This window comes from Columba livia, chromosome Z, assembly GCF_036013475.1.
Source record: "Columba livia isolate bColLiv1 breed racing homer chromosome Z, bColLiv1.pat.W.v2, whole genome shotgun sequence".
NCBI classification, from domain to species: Eukaryota; Metazoa; Chordata; class Aves; order Columbiformes; family Columbidae; genus Columba; species Columba livia.
In genome coordinates this window covers 83,592,373-83,616,880 of record NC_088642.1, presented here as the reverse complement: position 1 = coordinate 83,616,880, position 24,508 = coordinate 83,592,373, and the positions used below count along the sequence as shown (strand labels likewise).

At 41.1% G+C, this 24,508-nt stretch overlaps 1 protein-coding gene and 1 long non-coding RNA gene across 9 annotated transcripts in view; one reads left to right on the top strand and one right to left on the bottom strand.

The window, feature by feature from the left end:
- Positions 1 to 904: 904 nt before the first annotated feature.
- On the bottom strand, positions 905 to 24,185 carry LOC135577400 (uncharacterized). Of its 3 annotated transcripts, XR_010469192.1 has the most exons (4): positions 24,063 to 24,181; positions 10,801 to 10,856; positions 9,665 to 9,753; positions 905 to 8,365 (listed from the first exon to the last, which is right to left on the bottom strand). It is a non-coding gene; the product is annotated as an uncharacterized LOC135577400 (long non-coding RNA). The 3 variants fall into 3 exon arrangements; XR_010469190.1 differs by lacking the exon at positions 10,801 to 10,856 and having other exon boundaries at positions 24,063 to 24,185; XR_010469191.1 differs by having other exon boundaries at positions 9,665 to 10,856.
- MCTP1 (multiple C2 and transmembrane domain containing 1) overlaps positions 22,591 to 24,508 on the top strand; it is a 275,168-nt gene continuing 273,250 nt past the window's right edge. For 2 of the 6 annotated variants that reach the window (XM_065046967.1, XM_065046965.1), the window contains exon 1: positions 22,595 to 23,513. In XM_065046967.1, coding sequence (XP_064903039.1) covers positions 22,938 to 23,513 — 576 coding nt within the window. In that variant the 5' untranslated portion in view covers positions 22,595 to 22,937. Of the gene's footprint in view, positions 23,514 to 24,508 lie in introns of all 6 variants that reach the window. The other 4 variants (XR_010469182.1, XM_065046966.1, XM_065046969.1 and 1 more) reach the window with 3 other exon arrangements.

The following is a 24,508-nucleotide window of genomic DNA, read 5'->3' as shown; positions in this document are numbered from 1 at the left end:
CTGTGATTCAGTATTATTTATTTGAGAGATCCAGTGAAAACATGGAATCATATAGAATCATTTCAGCTGGAAGAGGCCCTCAGGATCATCAAGTCCAAACATAACTTGCATGAGCCATTCTACAGAAGCTCAAATGTAGAATGACTCTCTTGGTAGCCATGGAGAAGTAAAATCAATGTACTTTAAAGCCTGGAGGAATAAAAGCATGAAATCATCTCCACAGGGAGAGTGGACATGTAGTCACATTCCTCTGAAGTGTCTTGAGAGTCACAAAAAAATGTCAACATGAAAAGAGCCTTTTGGTCAGTGAAGAAACAGCAGGAGTTGGCTCAGAGAAATGTATCTTGTGGTGTAATTGAAGGAAACAATTTGGCTTAGAGCTGATGGCAGAAATTAAATATGTTTGGTTTGAATATTTTTCAGTCAAAAGACAAAAATATTTTATTGCCAATAGAGTAAACCAAATTTGATGAAAACTGGCAGAATCCAAGATGAAAAAAAAGCACAAAAATAAACACAGGGAGCCCAGGAGCTTTTCCTAGACACCACCAGCATGAAAATATTGGAAACTGCCAGAGAAAACGGGAGCTTGCCCATTGACATCATGCTGGACGGAAGCAGAAGAACGAACTCTCAAATCCCGTTCCCATTCTACAAAATAAAGTACCAAAGTCAGATATGGATATAAAAAATACCAGCCTTCCTCACTGCTCTAAAATGACAGTCTCTTAGGAGACACCTCTGAGTGTACTGATTTCATGTTGTTCTGCCATTTATAGCCCATTTTTTTGGCTGAACACAGTGATGCCTAACAAGAGTCATGTAGTATTGTTCAAAGGAAGAAAAAGCTGCTGTGAAAATCATATAAAGTTTTGTCAAACTTATAAATACTGCTTCAGAAGGGTTTTTTTAATTGTCTTTTTAATTATTTTTTGTTGAAGTTGATGAAACATGCTATAAATACAAATTACTGTTTTTATTGTACAAAAAACCATACCGAAGTATATATATAGTACACAGTATAATGAAACAATGATATTTAGCTATTCTAATGACATGACATTTCTGTTACTCTGCCTTGAACATTTAAGTCCTGTCAATGACAGATCATTGGCTTATGAAGATCAGAAGGATGTAGGTATTGTGTAGTCAATTCACATTTATATGTTTATGACTAATCCCCCCAATGTTTTTCTAAGCATTACTAAGTAAACATCTCTCCATACATTTTCCCTAAAATCTACAATATTTAGTCTACTTGCCACTTGCCAAACAACTTTTCAGTGAGACTATAATTCTGAAATAAATGGAAGGGTGAATCCTTCTGACTCATTGAGGCCACCGATCTCATGTCCCTTTCCATCTGTTCCTTTCAGGAGGTCACAGCAGATGTAACCAAAAGTACTTAGGAGCCTCCTCTGCCATTCAGGAAGACAGGACATGTCCCCATCGCAGACCTTCTGACCTGGTCTTTCACCTAAACTGTGCCGGGACAGCTGGAGCAACCTTAATTCCTCACGCAAAGTACAACTGAGGAGGCTTTACTTTATTTTTCACCACCTACAGTGACTTTCCAAAGCTACCATGATGATGAACATGGAGAACTACTTTAAAAAAAAAAAAATCAATAAAAATTGAACATTGATGTATTCTAGGCACAAAAAGACTCATAAACGGTTTTATTGTTTTAATACTTGTCACTTGATAAATATTCTATATAGGAAATTTGAAAAAATAGTAGATTTGCCCTTTTTTATGGTCTCTTCTTGCTGTTTCGAATAACTTGGTGCCAGGTAGTGATACACACATTTGTACAGACACTGGATATGGTTATCTTTCTATACATAATGAGACAGGGAACACCATTGCACATATTCACTAGGGAAAACAGGTCCAGCATTAAAATGCCATTTATCATATTATTAGTTCAGATGAGTGCTTGAAGATGTCTAAGAAAGTTTCATCATCGGCAATAAGAGAGAAGGCATGGAAAAACTCAGTACAAATTCCTGTGGAATATTGCTGCTTTTATGGTCCTCCAGCTCGGCGCAACCCTGGAGTGCAGGTTGACCTGAATTCAGCAAGGAGAAATGTCATTTTGACTTAGACCGAACAGGCATCACCCTGCCCCCAGATCGCGTTGCATGGCAGACGATGCTGGTCCCTGCGAGGAAGCGGCTCTTGTAAACAATCCCCTCCGAGTTCCAATTACGGGAGCTGCAAAACGCTGGTGATGATGGATGGAGACCACGGGCATTCTCAGCAGGTGACAATCCACCTTAGTTAAATAAGCAAAACCTGCGGCCTCTTCCACACGTATCACTGCTGGTCTCAACCGAGTGTCACAGGGCTGTTTTAGGTGGGAAAGATACGGATGTGGGTCCCTGTTGCAGAATTACTTTTGTAGCGGTGAATTTACTGTTATATGGAATATTCTCCTCCTATGGTATCATGTACTCACACAATCTTTCTGATAAAATGTAGTTCTTTTCCCAAAAGACACAGCCATCAAGTTTTGGATGTAATAATTGTTGGCAGTATTGAGCGATTACTCATTGTTTTCCACCTGACTGTGGAAGACTGAATTAATTAAGCTTCTCAACGTCCCAGTGAAGTGTTACATTAATTAAAACATGCATGGCCCCAAAAAACCTACTGCACATCTAAGAACTCATATTTTAACAGAAGAAAATACAGGTCAGCTTTCTGGTACAGTAACAAAACCAAATGAAAATGGATCTGCACACCAGCTTATTAAAACACTCGAAGTGAAAGGCAGATAAATGCTTTTTATGGGTTTTATTTCACACCATGTTTTCCATTGGAAATCCATACCAATTACAAGACACTAGAAGGAGAAAGCCAGGAAGCCTACTCTAAACCTCAGAACAAAAGGGACATATGTGGGGTTTTATATCCATCTAGAGCTTTTTCTGTAAAATAGCTGGTCCATCTTAATTTAAAAATAAATATGATGTGTGTCAGAGGGAGCATGAATTTTCCAAGATGTAGTTTGATTCTTTGTGTTTAAAAACATTAGGGAATGACTGTGTCAGAATCAGGTGGATTAATTAGCTTTGGAGGCTAGCAGATGATGGTCATGACCAACTAGGCGTACTTCAGCATCCCACTGCTTGTGATGAATGATAAATAATGTAATCTCTCTTTAGTCATATTGCATCTTTTCCTAAAGTTTTCAGGCCTGCTGAACAACCTGTCAAGGGATTTCTTCAGAGAGGAAGGATAGTCCATCTCAGATGTTTTAGGTCAATACTTTTACCTTCAGGTAGTATTACCACTAACCGAAAATATTGGAGATGGAAGATGTTATAAAGACAGTTATAAAGAAAAACAAAACAAAACAACCCCAGAATGTTCCTGTGTCCTGTAGTTATTTTGGAGTTTACTGAAGACACTGTGATTGCTCAATAGAAAAGGTATTTTGGGGCATCTGCACAAGATTTTAATCACAAACACCGAATTTAGAAGCATGATCGCTCTTGCATGCCAGCTGACACAGGCGGTGATGTCCTGTACAGCAGTGTACAGTATCACAGTATCACAGTATCACAGTATGTTTGGGATTGGAAGGGACCTCAAAAGATCATCCAGTCCAATCCCCCTGCTGGAGCAGGAACGCCCAGGTGAGGTCACACAGGAACATGTCCAGGCGGGTTTTGAATGTCTGCAGAGAAGGAGACTCCACAACCTCCCTGGGCAGCCTGTTCCAGTGCTCTGTTACCCTCACTGAGAAGTTGTTTTTTCTCAAATTTAAGCGGAACCTCTTGTGTTCCAGCTTGATCCCATTACCCCTTGTCCTATCATTGTTGGCCACCCAGAAGAGCCTGGCTCCATCCTCATGGCACTCACCCTTTATATATTTATAAACATTAATGAGGTCCCCCCTTAGTCTCCTCTTCTCCAAACTAAAGAGACCCAGCTCCCTCAGCCTTTCTTCATAAGGGAGATGCTCCACTCCCTTAATCATCTTCGTTGCCCTACGCTGGACCCTCTCCAGCAGTTCCCTGTCCTTCTGGAACTGAGGGGCCCAGAACTGGACACAATATTCCAGATGTGGTCTCCCCAGGGCGGAGTAGAGGGGAAGGAGGACCTCTCTCGATCTACTAGCCACCCCCCTTCTAATCCACCCCAGGTACCATTGGCCTTCCTGGCCACAAGGGCCCAGTGCTGGCTCATGGTCATCCTGTTGTCTACCAGGACCCCCAGGTCCCTTTCCCCTACACTGCTCTCTAATATGTAATTTCCCAACCTATACTGGAACCTGGGGTTGTTCCTGCCCAGATGCAGGACTCTACACTTTCCCTTGTTAAATTTCATTAGGTTATTCCCCGCCCAGCTCTCCAGCCTGTCCAGGTCCCGCTGGATGGCAGCACAGCTTCCAGTGTCAGCCACCCCTCCCAGCTTAGTGTCATCAGCAAACTTGCTGATAGTACACTCTATTCCCTCGTCTAAATCGTTAATGAATATATTGAATAATATTGGCCCCAGCACTGACCCCTGAGGCACTGCACTAGATACTGGCCTCCAACTAGACTCCGCACCATTGACTACCACTCTCTGGCTTCTCTTCTTAAGCCAGTTTGTATCACTGCTCCAGACCTCTGGAAAGACAAACAGATTTCAGGCTTTTCTAAAATTCTTCTGGATGAGTTTTCTGCATGTGCCAGTGTATAGTCAAATGCCTCAAGGTCAAATAATCAAGCACTCATATCATGGTATAGCTCTGCACATCACCATGTAAATAGCGCACACCAACCACTCTTTGAAAATGCAAAGTCTACAAAAATGAACACTGCAGTAGTTGCCTGTGATTCTCACTTGTAGTTATTTGTACATGTATTTTAAATACAACTGAATAATTTTTGTTTCACAGACTGTAGCCTTTGTTTCAGAGATGCATTATGCATCAAACCATTTCCAGCAATAGTCAGTCATCCATTAGGCCTTTTGATCTATTTGAAAATGTTCACATTAATTTCTTTAGACAAAAATTACTTTTTCTATGCATAATTAACTCTTTGACCAGCTGTTAGCACTGCTTCTTTCAGAAAAAAACACATAAACATAGCTAATTACAAAAGAGAAATCACGAAACCTAACTCCTAATTTCCCACCAGTGACTAGGTTTCCCGTGAATACGTTCAAGACAGAAAAAAAAATAACCAAGTGAAAAAGCACATATGTCACAAGTTAGAAACACATGAAATACCTTTTGAAAAAACATGTTTAAATACCTATGTACTGTAAGCAAGCAGGGAAACATGCAAGTGTTTTTCAGATGGATTTTACTCCTTTACTTTTCATCATAATATTCCCTAAAGTGTTCTGACACTTTGAACTTCTTAAATCTGCCACTCAGAGTTAGAATGTGGCATGACAGGCAGTAGGGCTGGATCCAACAGAACTTCACTTGAAAGCAGTGGGCAAAGACAACTCTGAAAAGCAAATAAATCAGAAGAAGAGTGAGTGAGATGAAATAACACGCAGAAAGGAATAAACAGAAAAAAGGCAGAGAATAATCACAGTCCTTGAGAAATTAGTGGGAGTGAGATGATGGAAAAGGTTACGTGGGCAGCGGGAGCATGCACGGTGTGGGTAAGAACGTATCATGACGGTAGGAATCTGGGCACCAGCTCCTATATTTTGGGATGCTGCCAGAAGAGCGCATCGTGCTGTAAAATAGAGCTATAGCTCAGCACAGATACATTACCTCGAGTGCTCGTTATGTCCCACATCTGCCCAGGGTGGCTCGAAGGAAGCAAAACACATGCTGACCGTGCTGCTCCACGGGGACCGGCAGGAGGAACCAACCCCTTGGGGGGAGTTTGTCATCCTGCAACTGCATGACCGATAAAAGCACGTGGGCAGCACCGTGTCGGACTTGAAAGACAAAATCCTTCCTGCACAAACCATGAGGTGTAGAAAATCTTTCAAGCAAAGCAGTAATTGCTTGTTCACTTACAATGTACATAAAATAAAGGGTGATATGTAATCCTCTTGTAGTGCTACAAAATTGGGTTGGTCTTACCCTGTTTTCCTGAAAATAAGACAGGGTCTTACATTAATTTTTGCTCCCAGATTTATTACTTTTACCTGTATAGCTGCCTGGACACTACTCAATTTGACTTTTTTTATGAACTCTAACTAGTGTTTATTTTTGGAGTAGGGTGTATATTTCAAGCATCCTCAAAAAATCCTAAAAAATCATGCAAGGGTTTATTTTCAGGGTAGGTCTTACTTTTGGGAAAACACAGTAGAACAAAGGATTGTTTGTTTGTTTGTTTCCAAATGCCAGTTAGTTTGGCTTTTTACTTAATTACAAAGTCCTGGCATAAGTAGTCTGTGTAGGGCCATCAGACAACAGGTCCACTCCTCACTTCTCCTCAAAACTAGTCCTTGTTCAGCAGAAAACCCGGCACAAAATGTTGGAAACACAGACAAATGCTTCTGAGCTCTGAGTTTTCTCTGGGCATGTATCAATATACACACATATATGTTTATAATTCCACACATTTGTTGAGAAAAAAATGTGCCTTTATATAAACAATAAACAAACAGAATACTATCTTTCATTTTCCAGAGTTAGGTCTCTGCTTCAAAATAAAGGTTAATTTTTTTGTCTTGAGAATATTCCCATTACAGATTACATCAATTCAGACTACAACACCAAGCAGATCATCTTGCATGGACACACTTATTTCTTTCTACATCCTTGTTTTCAGCTACTCTACTTTTTCTAAATTCCTGCTTTTCCAACTGAAGTTCTCTGATCATAATTTTCTAGGCAAATGGGATTTCTTAAATCATTTGATAAAAATAAGAATGTTGCTCTGCAAAGTAGCAGACGAGGGCTGGGAATACTTACTCTGCTGCTGAATAACTGGTAAATTTTTAATAGCTTTGCAAGCAAAATTACTTTTATTTTCTGCAGAAAATTAGTTTACCTGAACTGAGTTATGAGGTCTCTCCTCTTCTTTTACTACCCTCATTTCTTCAGTATTCTCTCCCAGAACTCGTGAAATAAGCTAAATAGACTGGCCTTTCTTTATGACCTTCTAGTAAACACACTATAAACCTGGAAACCAAATAATTGCTCATTTGCAGTACTGTCTGGCTGCATTTCATGCAGCAGAAACCAAAGCAGTATGAGAGTCTTCTTTGCATCTTTACTACTTTTGTTCAAGACCGATTTTAACAACATCTAGGGAAAAATCTTAATGTTTTTATTTGCAATGCGCCAGATACACAGAGATTTTTCACCACTTTGGCTTGCAAAGATAGTATAAATTCTGAAATGCTGAAGTTTTGAAGTAGTAAATGGCTTTATATCCATGTGTGGTCTTGTTTAAATACTTGAAATCAATAAGGAAATTGACAGACAGAGCCACCTCTATTAATTCCATCACCTTATAAAGACATCAAATCACTTTCAGTAAGTCACCACAGGTAGTTCTGAGTGACTACAACCACGACATGCCCCAGTGTTGCACCTACGATGCATCAGCCCAGCCCTGGGATGCTTAATGGTTCATTCCCTGTGAATGGGACAGAAACTTTCCATGACACTTGAGATTTCTGAGGCTATATATCATTCCCTGGCACACATTGTTCGGTCACAAATTAAAAGCTTCTTCAGCTTCATTTTTAGGAAGAGTCTGTCTCACATCTATTCACAGATGTAAGAACACAGATGCTCTCTTAATTGCATATGTGACAAACCTATAGTAATTACAGCAGTTGCTTAAAATAGACAAGTACCTTGTTTTTGTCTTTTTTTGGTGCCTTCCAGTACAAGACAAATGAACCCCGTCTGACAACCAGCCATCTGTGATGAATAATGAGTATGAAGAAGCGTAACCTGTAGTTCTAATAACACACCAAGGAAAACAGGTGCTGAATATTAGTGGGTAAACCTTCTCTTGGTTGTGAAAGACAAAATTCTGGGTTAACAACCCAGACGTGCTAGAAAGGACCTGCACGTTATGAAATGAGAATGTACATACCCGGGACTCAACATGCAAAATTAAGTGTATGTTTTGCACATGAGACCACTTGGATTTCAGAAAGGTGAGATCCCAGTTTCTTCCATGTCATGGATCAGCTCCCTGAAACACTGTGCTCGGTGGGAAAATCCCAAGAGTCATGACGAATCTCAGAGAGCAGGTAATGAGAGTTTGAGAGTAATTCATTATATATATTCATTAAATATATTCAGATTGCTATCTCTTATGTGAGCATGGGAAGTTAATTCATCTGTAGGATGAGACTGCTACGTGTCGATTTTACTCTGCTGAAAAAAGGATCTTCTCTGTCATGAGGACACTCATTCCTTCAAATGTATACCCTGTAGAAAAGATAATAAGTGGAAAATCATTAGAAAATCATTCAGATATATTAAATACTTACACAAAAAATTTCAAATGCACTGTATACATAATCTCCAGTTGATAAACAGGTGGTTAATGACATTAATAGTGGGCTACAAAGTCTCCGGTTTCCCATACGAAAACGGATGTGAGCTCAAAAAAGTTATATTCCCATTGCCCAAATCCTTTTAATGGAAAATGTTGGTTTGTTGTGTGTCCTGGTTTTGTGTTTTGGTTTTGTTTGTGTTTATTTCTTTTTGTTTGGTTGGTTTGGTTGCAAGCGTGTTGTGGGATTTTTGTTGGTTTCTTTGTTTTTTAATTAAACATCAGCAGTTTTAGGAAAGTTTATCTAACTATGCTATATACATATGTAAAATGCTGAAATACGTATTTCTTGTGCAAATTGTTAAGTAGTGGAAAGGTACTTTTATTGCAATGGAGTAACCCTTTTTCCAGAACATAAGTGTGTGGTTGCTTTTATTTTAAGCACTAGTAATATTTTCAAAACTAAGTTATTGTTACTGGTAATGTCTCCTAATTTGAATATTAAGGATTTATAATATGTCATTAAAACATGTAACAGAATAAAATCTCATAGACGAAGTTGAATATTGTAAGGGAACTACTTTTGTGTTACTACATTATGAAAAATAAGTGGTTCTTATTTGTCAAAATCTGGATTTTAAATACTGACCTTTAACTATGTGATAAATTCCCAAAGACTTGAATATCTTGAACAATAAAGTGGTTTAATTTTCTTTCATACAACCAATGGGTCTTACTCCAGCTTCATGTTTCTTTTTTTTTCTCCCAAGAACTATAATGAATAATTAAAATAAGGCTTGCGTATGTTTAAATTAATCTGGAATTAATCTGAGATTTTCAATGCTCAGATCAAAATATAAACCGTAATAAAACATGTATGTTCCATACACTTCTTCAGAAGTTTGCATGTGCAAGGGAGTAATTAGATAAGTTACTACTGCTTGCAGCTGTCATTTCAAAAGTCCGAACGCAAAAGGGTATGAGGAAATATGACATTGCACACACAGCTATGGAAATCTGCCTGTCAGTGAACAGTAAATTCACCATCTGTCTTCTGCACTGTAGATGCTTTTGCAAACCTTTCAAAAATCAGTTTTGTTTTGGCTTGTGCAGGATCCTGTGCACCAGACGGCCCTTCTATTGAACTTGGCTCTCAAGTAGATAGAGACAAATTACTACGTGTTTTATCAATGTTGTAAAAATGTTTGTTGTTAAAGGTAACTCTGTCTTACCTTCAAAGTTTGTTACTCCCATCTGACATGCAGAAGTTCCTCTCTCTCTCACGCAACTTGAGTAAATGTGTTTATGAACCTTGAAAAAGCTGATGTCAGAAAATACATGGTAAAAGCAACTGGTAAAATGAAGGCCATAAACATTGTACTTTTTCATTAGTTTAATATTTAAGTTATTAAAGAAAAAATGAAAACAAGGTCAAAACAGTACTAGACAAAATTATGTATGAGGAAAATACCTGTTATTTTTTAACTGTCTTTGTCCATTGGAAGTATAATGAAAGAACTGTGAGGGTTTTTTGAAGTATTTGGCCTAAATTAGAGAGTGCAGATCTCACCTGAAGGAAGAATCTAGCCATGTATTTGGAAAATGAAGCTGGTCCATCTTGACCACGGATTCTTTGCTCTCCAGGAGTCTAAGTAACCACTGGGAACCATTTCCATGTTATTGTGTCTAATTGCAATTTCTCTTTATCAGAAACAACACTGACATTTCACATTGACAATTTTATATTGGCTAGAGATGCAGGCACTAGTAAGGTATTTAATTACCCATGTGCACATGTGCATTCTGTTCAGGATAATATAAATAAAATCAGAGTGAATTTAGGATTATACAGGTTGTTTCAGAAAGATGGACCTAATTTTAAATCACTTTACCCTTGAAACCAGGTACACCTTTTTGAAGCACCCTGCATTTTTTAGACCATCCCCATTGCATTTACTCCTACATCACAAGTTTTACTTCTGTCTGCTATCGTATGTTTTATGTCCCCAATGAGTACTGCTGATACAGGTCCAAGAAAATCACATTAATTTTATCAGACTAAGTATCTATTGTTAAGGAATGGGAAAGCCCATGGAATATTATAGATCCAGAAACACATTTCAAATATGTGACAGAAATTATAGTATTTGCATCCTCTTCCTTGTAGATACGAACAACAGCTTTTTAAAGAGTAACTGATATGAGGCTCAAAGCAAGCCCATTGCTTTTTATAATAAAAACCACAATGCTGGTCTATGAAGCTATGGATCCAATGCATATATCTGTATTTCCCAGGGGGTAACACAGCCTGTGTGTGAAAGGTGTTCTCGTTTCTATCCCCCCACACCCAAATGCAAGGGGGAATTACCAGTCAGAAGTTTCTCCATCCACCTCCAGGGCTGTTCCCAGAGATGTTGTGGCACACTGGACAAAATCAAGGACAACGTTAGCAATCTGTGACTGCAGTTATTCTTCTTATAGAAGATTTAGTGTTTTACACAGATCCTAATTTTATATTTACCTTTTTCCACAAAATTTAACCCACAAGTTATCCAATATATTGCTTTTTTCCCTGTCCTTTTTAACTTCTTTTTAACATCATGCCACAGATTTTTCATGTTACTTTCTAGTCTTTTTACTCTGGGCTTTGTTGTTTGTTGGATTGTGCCTCATCAACATTGAAGTTTCTATTTCTTGTTTAATCTTGTCTTCTTCATCTGGAATCATGGAAGACTAAAGACATGTGAATCTGAGTGGTGCTTTTGAATCCCATTTGACTGAACCTCAAATTTAGGCAAAATACAATTTCCTAATTTGCCTGGGTGATGTAGAAGGATTTTATTGGAAGATCTTTTATTACAAAAACAAACAAACAAACCAAATCAAAACAACAACAAGAAAACACACACAAACAAACAAACCAAACCAAGCCAAAACCAAAAAAAAAACAACACCAAAACAAATCAAACCCAACAACCAAACACACAAAACCCCACAAACTACTTACTGAGAAGATGATCTATCACAGTCACGCAAATTCAGAAAGTGTGTTATTGGCTTTTTTTCATCTTTAAAATGCTCCTGAGAGAACAATGTCCAAGGGCATTTTGGAGGAACGGACAATGCTGAATAAAGCCACTTGTTTTCGTTGTTCTTGTGGTGAAGACTGGGCCATCTCTGACATTGTATCAAATAGTGATGAAACAGTATTTAGATGATAATGGTTCTTTTATCACTGATTTGTGTAGACTACCTTTGAAATGCCAAAAATCATGAAGTTCTGTATCACACCCATAATCCCACAATAATCAAGTTAATCAAGTTGTTTCTTTCAGAAAGCTGTGATCCTCACCTAAGCGCACAGTGTAGGTGTGGAGGTGACTGTCTACATTGCCCTGAATTTTGTGTTCGTCTTTGCAATCACTGGTAACTCCCAAATGGGGCTACATCAGATTTGTTTGGGAAGTGTGTTAACGAAATAACTTATAAGTGAAATATCTATGTTTATCTCTTATCTCATCTTAATAAAAAAAGTATTTTTCTTCTACTCTGTTAAGAGCAGCACATTGTTGTAATGTTTCAGATAAGTAAATAAGACTCTTTTTTAAGCTTCATATATGTTAGTAGTGTATTAGAATAAAAGATAGTTGTGGTTTACACAAAAATCTATCAAGAAAACACTATGAAAACCTTCTTAATTTCCAATGTCAGTCATTTAATGACTCAGTAAATGTTCTCCTTTCTCAGATCAAATGCCATTCACACAGAGACGGAGAAACATAAATCATAGGAAAAACTCAGAATAAGATCTAACATTAAAAAGATCACCCAAATTCCAGAAGACAAAGGAAAAATATCCAAAATACCAACAGAATGATCAAGGCCCACAGTGGACAAATAGTTAAAAAATAGTCACTTTAAAGCTACTGAAATCATGAAGCAGCTGTGTATCAATTACTTCTTATGAAAAAAAATGAATTGTTAGCACTTAAAGGCACTAGTTATGACCTGAAAACCAGCAATGAAGTTTTACTAAACACACGAGCTTCCCTGGGAATACATTGAGTATGTATTCACATTTAATTGCAGTTCTGTTACTACAAGAAAAGCAGGCATCTTGCAGATGCTTATTCACAATGCTATTTCCGATTTACCTTCTCACAACTACAACTGCAAGAACCACCTGATAGTAATGAATAATTACTGGATTCCCAGAAGGAAACCATACTGAATGTGTTGCAGTGGGTGCAGACAATGCACAAGAGGTGTGATCTGACTAGACAGGAGAAGAAGCAACATCATTTTTTACCACCAAATGTTGCTGGAGGTTTGTCAATCTGCCACTTGGTGCTGTCTGAACTTCTGAAAAGTGCTTCTGGCTCAAATATGTTCTGCACTGAATTGACCTCTAACTGTCCTGTGGCAGCTGAGGAAGCGGCTTCATCAACTTCCAAATCCGCTTTGCACTTTGGCACGTTCCTAGAGAAGACCTTGCTGTGTCCGAGGGACCCAAGGATGAGGGATCATGGCAGGAGGTGGTGGAGGAAGTGCTCTGAAACTACCTACCTCAACCTGCAAATTGTGTTCATCAGGAGGGACTGGGATAGATAACCTCTGAAAGTCCCATCCAACCTAAACTATTTTATGTTTCTATGAAGCAATGAAGAGGTTGAGCACCCTCAGTACTTGAGCATGCAAGGAGAAAAGACAGCTGCTTCTCTTCCACCAGCCTCCAACCCCTTCTCCAGTGCAGGAAGGACAAGGTGATAACACGGCTGTAGAAGACAAGGTCTCCCTGGAGCCATGATCAAGAGGCTCATTCTATGCTTTCACATATTATAGAATCATTGACTCATATAATTGTTTTGTTTGGAAAAGACCTTTCAGATCACCAAGTCTAACCGTTTCCCCACCCCTGTCATTGCCCCATGTCCTGAAAACCTCATCTGCACATCTATTCAACTCCTCCAGGGCTGGTGACTCCAGCACTGCCCTGGGCAGCCTGTTCCAATGCCCCACAGCCCTTTGGGGAAGAAATTGTTCCCAGATACAACCTCACCCTCCCCTGGTGCAACTTGAGGCCGTTTCCTCTGCTCCTGGCGCTTGCTCCTGGGGAGCAGAGCCCGACCCCCCTGGCTCCAAGCTCCTTTCAGGCAGTTCAGAGATCAGAAGGTCTCCCCTCAGCTCCTGTTCTCCAGCTGAACCCCCCAGGTCCCTCAGCCGCTCCATCACACTTGTGCTCCAGCCCCTCACCAGCTCCGTTCCCTTCTCTCCCCTCGCTCCAGCACCTCAAACCTTTTCTTGGTGTGAGGGGCCCAGAACTGCTCCCAGGATTTGAGGTTTGGCCTCCTCAGTGCTCAGCACAGCGGGACAACAACTTGCCTAGTCCTTCCTTCCCATTTAGTACTCAAATTTAAGGGTTTTTCTTCACATAAGACTTCTCTCTTGAGTGTTGTCCTTTACTGGAATCAAGATAATAATCCTATTCACTGTAACAGAAGTTTTATTCAATTCTGAGAAAACTAGACATCTTCTGGGTTACCCATGCCCAGTGCAATACCACTATATCGTACTTTAATTAATTTAGATTATTTTTTTCTTGGTGTGAGGGGCCCAGAACTGAACAGTATTCAAGGTGTGGCCTAGTGACAAAGAACTCCTTTGTTTTCTGCGGGAAAAATATAAGCTTACAGCCATTTCTCCCTTTATTCTTCCAAATTCACCATTTTTGTGGTAACCACTACGGTCACAGGGCATCAGTGAATGTGACAGTCATAGAGTTTGTCGGTAGAAATAGTTCTTTCCTTCCCGCTCCCTTTCCCAAATGTGCTCTAAGTTTGGATTAATGCAGTCACAAGGGGGCTGGGTAATGGCTGCAGACCAAAGAGGAGGAGCGGCAGATGGCCTTGTCGTTGATCCAGCATGTAGATGATCAGCAGCTCTGAAAGATGCAATGAACGGGAAGAGCAGAAAAGCAACGAGGTAGACTCAGGAAACCGCCTGAGCAGAGGCTTTGTAGCTGTGGGGATGGCAATACGAGAGTGGCATCAGGAACTTTCTGACAAGGTGGTAGTTATTTAGGGAGCCAGAACAAAACAGAAATAAAATATTTTATATATATATATATATATATATATATATATATATGAAAGAGAAAAGCTCACAGAAGTGAATAGCCAGTTGAATAAACTAGTAATGACAGCTACAAAGATGGGTCCTAGTACTGAGGAAGGATTTGAGGATAAAAGAGTGTCAAATAGTGGAAATTCACAGCTCTGATGGTAATATCATTACTCTATGACTGCTACAAGGGCCCAAGAGCAAATTGTCTGTGCTGTGGCTTGAAACATGGGTTCTCGAAGCCTGGAAGATGGCAGTCAAATAAAATTGCAGTTGAGAGGATACATCTGAACAGAAACTTCATTAGAGTACATTCAATTAGAGTACAGTTGTGCAGGTACAGAAATCTCTTCTGATTCTCAGTGCTGCCAGAATGTAAAACAAAACCAAACCAAAACAAACAACAAAAAAACATGGCGACAACCAAATTGAAAAAGATAAACACAGAGACAGCAGAGTATTCTTTTATTTGGGCACCATGACAAGCAGTTATAAGGAAAAGGTTGAATTTACAGGCAACCAAGGTGCTAAAACTCTCAGTCAAAATTAAGAACCAAGGCATTTTTTAACTTCACACCAGAAAGCTTTCTATGTCCTTAGACATGAAAATAGTTTAAAAAATATGACCCAGACACCTATCAGGCAGCTATAAACAACCAGGTTTATAGTTTGTACAAGCAGTGTAACATAGCGACTAAATTCACTTCTCACCCAATAAATTAAAAAAGTGAAAACAGCAGCAGAATTGCAGGCAATAGATTTCCTAGAACAAAAGTTTTGCAAAAGAGAGGGGAAAAAGTTATGCAGAATACTAATGACGGTGTTAGGAAATCCCATGTAGCCTCAAGGAAACAGTAAAGTGGTTTAGGAAAAAAGCAGCAATTAAGTATTTTGGGAAATGCAGAGCAGATGGATAAATAAACAGGGAAGGTCCAGAGCTAATATACTGTTGGATCATAGTATGTTCATGCTGAAATGCAGTAAAGAGAGATACTTGAGGTCAAACAACAGAGACAAACAAACACAGTACTGAACTCATTAAAATAAAATAAAATAACAAGGTTAGACAAGATGTGGGTTGAGGATTGATGCAATTGTATCTCAAACTGATAGTCCAGAAGTCCAGCAGTCAAAAAGTATTTATTTTTACATAGAATGGAATACTTGACTGGTCTTACATAAGGTGTAATGTAAGACTAAACAAAAAGATCAGAGATTGAAAAATGAAGAATTTACATTCTGTGCCTAAAATCACTGTGGTCTATGGAGGAATTTATCTGGGAAAAGAGTCTGTACAATACGTAGATGTAAGTCATATGTTCAAAACTAGAAAGAGTGATAATATGAGTTTAGGTAGATTGCTTCCTTTATTATTAATACTTCTAGAATAGAGGAGAACCAAATAAACTATTTGTATGAGAAGTTGTAAGTAAAGGAACTTGAGATTTTGGTGACTGAAGTAACAGAAAAAGGCAGTATGATTCAGATTTTATATATATATATATATATATATATATATATATATATATATATATATATATATATATGTAAGCTCCAAATGACTCTCCAATCAGCTTTTTCCTTCCCCACTCATCCTAATGCTGGTACTAGGATGGAAGAGGAAATGGAAGAGATCATATGAGTCCTCCACAATCTCTCCTTTCAACTGGAATTGAAATTTCTCATTGTGTTGCAGGTCCCTGCTGCCATTTGAGGAATCAGGAGGCTGTTCTAAATGTGAGTGATGTTAACATGAAAAATAATCATAAAGCTTATGTCCTCTTGGACTATTGAGATCTTATAAAACAAGAAGGCTGTTTGGGAGATTATTTTTAAGCAGGGATGACATGCAAAAAGTTTAAGAGATAAAAAAAAAAATCATTAATCTCTCTAAATGTATTCTGTGCTGGTTGAGATATAGGTTAAATGTATTGACTGAAAGATCAATAAATGTTCTGGGTAGCACAGTATTTGGAACTCTGTTTTACAATGAATGTAGTCAGCTCCCCATATAATTATAGAGGGTCAACAGGAGACACCTGAAACAAACAAGCAGGAATAGAAAAAACGGCTCGCTGCTCGTGATGCTTCAACAGATGTGAAAGCGCTCAAGGATTACTGCCAGAAAGATTCACTCAATGTCTGAGACACTTAACACCCAGATGAACCTGCAGAGATGCTTTTTTGACCAGAGGGTAAAAATATAGGACAGTGACAAAGAGTAAAACTGTTAAGAGAACATTTAAGAGGCTCTGTGTTAAGATGGCTAAGGAACCAGGCAGGATCTGAAGGATGAGATGCTTAGCAACAGAGGATGCTATAATAAGATGAATACAGAGTATTTCTAGTTTTGAAACTTTTTTTTTTTTTCCCTAATCCTAAAATAAATGATGTTCTGGTTCTTAGACACTCACCTCTGTGGCTACTCTGTGTGCAAAGGAAGGAAATAAAGACTCCTGAACTTCATACCTGGAGTGACATAGGAATCATGGAGAATCACAGAATCCCAGAATGTCAGGGATTGGAAGGGCCCTGGAAAGTGCAATCCAGTGCAATCCCCCCATGGAGCAGGAACACCCAGATGAGGTTACACAGGAAGGTGTCCAGGCGGGTTGGAATGTCTGCAGAGAAGGAGACTCCACAACCCCCCTGGGCAGCCTGGGCCAGGCTCTGCCACCCTCACCAGGAACAAGTTTCTTCTCCTCTTGCAGTGGAACCTCCTGTGTTCCAGTTTGTACCCATTGCCCCTTGTCCTGTCACTGGTTGTCACCAGAACAGCCTGGCTCCATCCTCCTGACACTCCCCTTTCCATATTGATCCCCATGAATGAGTCCCCCCTCAGTCTCCTCTTGTCCAGCTCCAGAGCCCCAGCTCCCTCAGCCTTTCCTCACACGGGAGATGCTCCACTCCCTTCAGCATCTTGGTGGCTGCGCTGGACTCTCTCCAGCAGTTCCCTGTCCTGCTGGAACTGAGGGGCCACAACTGGGCACAAGATTCCAGGTGTGGTCTCACCAGGGCAGATACACAGGTCCCAGCCTAAGAGAGAAACATGAAATTCACCTGAATTCTGGGCAAAGGCCTAAAAGAAGTTCCCTTAAAAGAGGGGCTGAAAGGGGAGGGAGCTACAGCTGGCCCAGTAACCCTGACAGAATCTGAAGGGAAGACCAAAACCTGTCCTAACCAAAGTGCTGAGTGGAAGCATTTCAAGGTTTTCCCATTGATCTAACAGATTATGAACTTGGAATTTTGTAAAGATATAAAACCACTTGGGTCAATAAGCAAAGATAACTGTAAAAGTCAACTTGACTATCAGTTGTGAATCATAAGCACTGATGGGTTTTACAATACAGGAACAAAGAAAACAAGGTTGAAGTCAAGATGAATCATGGAAGAGAAAATAACAATTGATGGATATATTTTGTTGTGCAGAAATACTGGTCATGCTAGCAAATAAAGATTAGACTAGGAGAGAAGGCCAAATCCTTAATCTACCAATTTCTCAAGACCCTACAAGAATATAAGGATTAAAAATATTTATTAATATTTATTCACATTATAAAATCAGCACAGATAAAATACAAAATAGGCAGAGGGTACTTTAAAATGTTGTATCACATGTCAACTTGCTTGCTAATGTTTATATACATTAACTACAGAAATCCTGAGGATGTCAGACAAATTTAGATAAAATTGAGGCTTTAAAAATAATTTCTAAATTTTAAGTTCTAAATTAAATTTCTAAATTAAAATTACAGCAAAATTTTCTTTCCCTTTATTCCCAGAAGCTGAGTTAGACCTTCCCGCACATGTTGTTGTAGCAGCTCTGTCAGGCATCAACACCAATGATTAAACAAATAGCCAAGGAACCTTGGCAGAAAGCTGAAACTTTAGAGACAAAAGATGTAAACAAAATGAAGGGAAATCAATCTCCAGTAAATTGACTCAAGTTCTTGTAACAGTGCATCCTATAAACTTCATGGCACTTTGCTAATATAGAAAGGGAGTTATTTTACTTCAGGAAAACATTTTGAAACCAGTGCCATCCTGGATTAATGGCTGAATCTGTATTGTCATTGCTAAACCAAAAAACCCAGTAGTTGGTTAAAAATATTCAAAACTGCAGCAAGACGACGAAGCATTTTGCAGAGCTAAGTTGCGATTGGCTTTGTGAGATGTTGTGTTTTGTCAAATTAGAAGAGCCATATGTGGTAGGAGCATAATTATCTGTATAAAATCCAAGAAGAGATGTACTCATTACTGTGTACTTGTGGGTGAAGACAGGACTTGTAGTACTGCCTATAGCTAAGGTTGCCTGGAGCTTCGAACCATACGACATGGTTTCAATTCTTTTTATATTTCAAAGCTCTTAGCTACTGGCTACAACGCTCTGTACCAGATTTCTGACTCATGCTTAATCCCAATCAGAAGGTTTCTGGTAAAAATACTTCAGGTGTGGACAAGAAGGTTTAAAGAACAAGTCTGCATAATACAAAATGTCTCACAACAAGCTGGGGAGAAGTTGCCTGAGATATCGCTTATCATGCCAAGACCTGAAATTCACTTGTGGGTTGCCTGTGTCCCATCATTACTGTGGGGAGAAGAGCTAGCAAAAATCAGCATTCAAGGCTATACTTAAGAACACCATTATAGACATGAAATTTTCCATTGGAAATATAACTGCGATGGAAAAAGGAGAGATAAATTCACAATAATTCATACTGAAGAGACATCGAGAAAGAAAAAGACAAAATGACAGCAGTGAACACATGCAAACAGTGTTAAAATACGGTTCCAGGCTGAGAAGACCTAAATCATGTTCAACCTTTGAGTCTAAGGCCATGCTCCAGTCAAATATTGCTCCGTAATCATCTGGTATGTATTTAAAAATGCTACCATCTTTGCTGTATTTTAGATTCTGAAAGGGAGGGTGTTTCAATAGGAGGAGTTAACTAAGGATTTAAGTATGTTTCCAAACACAAGTACACATAGGTAATGACCTAAATATCAGAAGCTACAAAGTAGTGTGTGTGGGTCTTTTATTTATTTGTTTGGGGTTTTTTAAATTATTAATATTTTGTTGTTGTTGTTGTTGCTGTTGTTGTTGTTGTTGTGTTTTGTTTTGTTTTGTTTTTCCAGAAATAACCAAAACCAAACAGAGAGATATTTATTTGAACTACAGCACTGGAGGAATTTGGGGCTTTGGGTCAATCTATAAGAATGTTAGAAAATATATCTTATAAAAAAGCACAGTGCTTAACATTGAGTGGTATATTTGTTTCATTAGTTTCAATTACACTAATTGATGTAATGACATCTATAGATAGATCAAATACAGTTCTGGGGATATCGATAGCTGCTTTCCTCAGAAAATGTTCTTCTTTTTTGACATGTACAATTGATATGTTGGAAATAAAAAAAAAAACCTACTACGAATCTCCATGGTTTCATATGTGAAACATAATTTTTTTTTTTTTTCCTTTTTCTAATGTTCTGGTTTAGCTAATAAAATATTGATGCAATAGGGCATCAAGAAATGTTTTCAGATATCCTTCTTTTATTATTAAGGCTAATAAAGGATTATTTGTACCCCTTGCAAAGTGTCATTCCCATCTGCACAGGTGTTACATCCATATTATTGTTAAATGTTGAGATTTCCATCTGAATGTTGCTTGAAGTCTTGCTGTGATCTTTCTGCCACGTTCAGCTTCAGATTTAATAAATTAAGATACTCAGAGAGTTCAATGTGCGGAATGACTCATTTTATTATAAAACTGTTTATGGCGAATTGATTTGACGTAATGCTAGAATAATCCCAGCCTGCCTGTTACACTGTGGCCATATCCTGCCTTCTGGTCCAGATCCACTTCACCCCCCGGGACAATGAGTGTTTCAGCAGCTAAACAGCCTGAGCTACTTTGACCTTTTTAATTTATGAGCAAACCTACTTTCTGGTTAGATAAAAGGGACATGGACTAGATGCATTTAGAAATGATGATACAATGACACAATTTCAATGTGAGGAAAGCTCGTGCTGGCTTTTGGGGAAAAATAACCAGGAGGCCTGCCAACATGTTATTTGGGACCACTCAACACAGGGGTCACAAAAATGCGCCAGAAGCCGGATGCAAAACACAGTTCTGTGGCTTGTGCCCACTACGCCTAGCCATGAGCTTCCATGTGGTACTATTGCACTTATGAGACTAGTTGTTGTACTGAGTTTATCTGTACATCCAACAAACTTGTGGTCTTTTAAATTTACCTTTTGTTTTTAAAATAGGAAAGTGTAACCACTGCTGAAAGTAACTGTCACTTAAAGACATCAGAGTGGTTCTGTATTTTGTCGAATAAGCAGTTCTGCACACAATGTTGTAACCTTACTATGCCTATCCATAACTTTAATAGGAATTATTCTGTATCTGAAAAGCTGCTTATTCTAAAGCTGTTTCAACTCTAACGTGAAAATAAAAAAACACAAGGCAGAAACAGATATTATGATCCTCAAGGTCCATTCCAACCCAAACTGTATTATAATTCTATGATATATTGAAATGCTTCTTTAGATAGCCTTTGTCACTCTCCCCAGTATAGACAGGAAAAAAATAACATTTTCTTTTATTCTTTTGATTCCTGCTCATTGAGTAAATCCACTATTTACAAGAAAGCAAATCTTTTAAAGAGCTTCCATTTCAGCACATTTCTTCTTTGATTTAAAGATGTCACCTCAGAAATGGAGACACATAAGCTTCCTCCAGGCTTTGATCCATTTGAGATTTGCAATCTATCTGATGCTTTTGCTTTCAGGTGGTTAGAAGCAGATTATTTGTATTTGCTTCCAGGGATCAAAGTAGGTTGACCTATCTGTGATTTTCTATCCTCAATTTTTTTTTTTGACTATGACTATGTTTGGCTTTTTCCAGTCTTAAAATGTCACTTATCTGACAGGGCTTCTCAAAAATAATCTCCAGTGGTTCAGAGGTTATTTGGGCTATTTTCTCAAATGTTGTAGACTGAGCTCCCAAGGCTCTGGTGAATTGAAAACGTCCATTTTATCTCAGTACTTGTAAATTGTATTCTTCCTGCTCTGTTCAGCGAAAGTTGTATTCTCAAACGCCTGGTTGCACACTTATTTTGGGAAAGCTCACCAGAATATAGGTGGATGAATCCTTGATGGTGTAAAGAAGCAACTTTTGAAAACAAACCCTCAAGTACACTGGATAAAGGCACAGCTCAGTGTACACAAGAAAGATTTCTTTTGCTTCAGTTCGTTTCATGAAATATATAAACCTGTTCTGAAATCATGGAATCACAGAACAGTTTAGGTTGGAAAGGAGCATTCAGAGGTCATCTAGTCCACCCTCTGCTGTGAGCAGAGATATCTTCACCCAGAGCAGGTTGCTATTATTTCAATTGAAAAAGAAACTTTAGAGAGTATTAAGCATTCCAAGATGCAGTGTTGGGGCCATTAATGCAGCTTACTATGGTGATAAAACAATGTAATTATTTACAATTTTATATATATATATATATATATATATATATATATATAAAATTTTTTTTTTTTTTTTAGAAAAAATATGAACGTGACAGATGAGCTGAGGGTTTTTACAATGTACGTGTCAATGAAGCTGCCTGTCCGGGCTGTGCATTTTGCATTCCAAAGGGCAGGGTTGCCCACAGGTGTCTTTGGTACCGAGGCTGGTGCCACCTGAGCCATCCGAACCTTCCCACGACAAGGTCACCGAGGTCCGGGACCGACGCTGGAGCCCCCTGGAAGATGCCTCATGTCCCCACCTTCACCCGGAGGTCCGAGGGTCCCCCGGGTGCAGGGATCCCGCAGCATCGCCGCACCGCCTGGACGGAGCGGGGGCTGCAGCGCCGGGTGCCCCCTCCCTCCTGCGCCGTACGGCTGCCACCAATGCAAAATACAGGTGGGGAGGGGGGCAGGATAAGCCCACTCCCGCTATGTCCTTGCATTGCCGCACGTATATATATAGGCGAGCCTCCAGCGGCCGCTCCGTTAACTTTTCCGCCGGGCTCCGCGACCCTGCGCAGCCCAGCTCCGCGCAGCCCGCCCCCGCCGCGGCCACCGGGGGAGCGCCCGGGGGTTGCTCACGGCGGCAAACTTTCCATCTGGTGGGGCTGGGGAGGAAGCGATTCGTCCTTCCTTTAACTTCCCCGGCGCGGCTGCAGCGCCAGCCCTGAGCCGTGCGGCGCTGAGCGCGGGGCGGCGCGGCGGAGCGGAGACCGAGACCGAGCTCCGCGCTCTTCCCCGGCGGCGGACGCCGCTCCGGCCCGCCCCGCACGGGAGTGAAGGCGCCGGGCTCCGCCGGGCTCTGCTGCTGTTGCTCCCGTAGCCGCCGCCGCCGCAGCAGCAGGAGGGGGAGGATGGAGACGGGCAAGGAGACCCGGGCGGCCGCGGGGGAGAAGCCCGGCGAGCCCGAGCCCACGGTGTCCTTCCAGGCCCGGCTGTGGAAGAACCTGCAGCTGGGGGGCAAGGGCCGGAGCGGCAGCGGGAGAGCGGCAGCCGAGCGCCGCACTGCGGAGCCCCCCGCCCCGCCGCCGGCCAGCGGCAAGGGGGACCTGCCGCCCGCCGCCAAGTGGAGCGGCTTCAAGCGGCGGAGGCAAGTGCTGGACCGCGTCTTCTCGTCCTCCCAGCCCAACCTGTGCTGCTCGGCCGCCGAGCCGCTGGAGCCGGGCGGCGAGACCGGCTCCGCCCTGCGCCGCTTGCGGGAGCACCTGCTTCCCCAGGGCAAGGGGCCGCCGACCGGCCACCGGGACGACCCCGCCGCCGGGGATGAGGGGCACAAGGGCGGGAAGGAAGGGCGCCGGCCCGGGGCGCACCTGTCCCACCAGAAGAGCTCCTCGCTGCCCAGCACCGCCTGCCTGGAGCAGCTGCTGCAGGGCTCGCCCAGCGCCGGCAGGAGGAAGGAGCAGCGGGCGGAGGAGGGCGACGGCAGCGAGGTGAGTGTCGGCCCCCGCGGGGCTGTGCCGTCAGCTCTGGGCGGGGGGCAGGCGGGAAGGTGGTCCCCGGGGAGGGGATGCTGCCCGCTGGTGCGGGGCGCCCTTCGCCTCGGGGAGAGAGAGAACCGCTCCGGGGGGGAACCGCCCAGCTCCCCGCGGGGCTGCCCTGCCCGCCTTCCCCCCCGCGGGGCTCGGCTGCCTCCTCCTCCGCACCCCCGCATCGTGATGGGCAGCGTGGCGGGGCCGTGTCCGCCGTGCGTGACAGGGCTGCTCGCACTCGGTAGCGACCTCCCGCGACCTTCCATGTGTAAACCGCACGGGGTGGTACCCCTCAGGATGAAGTTGGGGGTTCATCGCAACGCTGTCCCACCTGTCCCCAGAGCATCTCTGTGACAGCCCGTCGCTGCTGGTTTCTGTCCTTGACGCTCCCTCCGCTTTTTCCTTGCCTGCTTATTCCAAATTTGGATTGTTGAATTTCTGCAGGACACACGAATAACGACCACTAGTACAAATTTAATAGACAGTAGGTAATTAATTGGCAGAACATACCAGGTGTCATCATGTGCAGCCGTCGGTTCAGGCTGATGAAATAGTTGTTCTTCTCCCGCTGGTGGCGGCAGGCGCTGTATAAAGCCATAGCTCTTCCGACTGTCAGATCTGAATTAAGTGTTGAAGCTAGTGTTGATAGGGGCTGCTGAATCCTGGAATAAATTTACTGCGAGAAAAGTGCAAAACACATGAGTCATTCTGGAGTTTGTGTAATTCTAAGCAGTCATCCACTTTTTGCCAGAATAGTTGGCTAATACATATTATATATTGTCTTATGTCTTAATTAGGGAGAAATGAGTGACTGAAGTAAAAGGCATGCTATGTGCGTTTGGTGTCAAAAAGAAGCTGTGGTCCTGATTTGGAGAAGGGCAGTGGTGGTTCTGTGATTACTTCTGAGTCAGCCCTCAGCTTAACATGGGACCCAGGCCTAACTTTGTGTCTGAGTC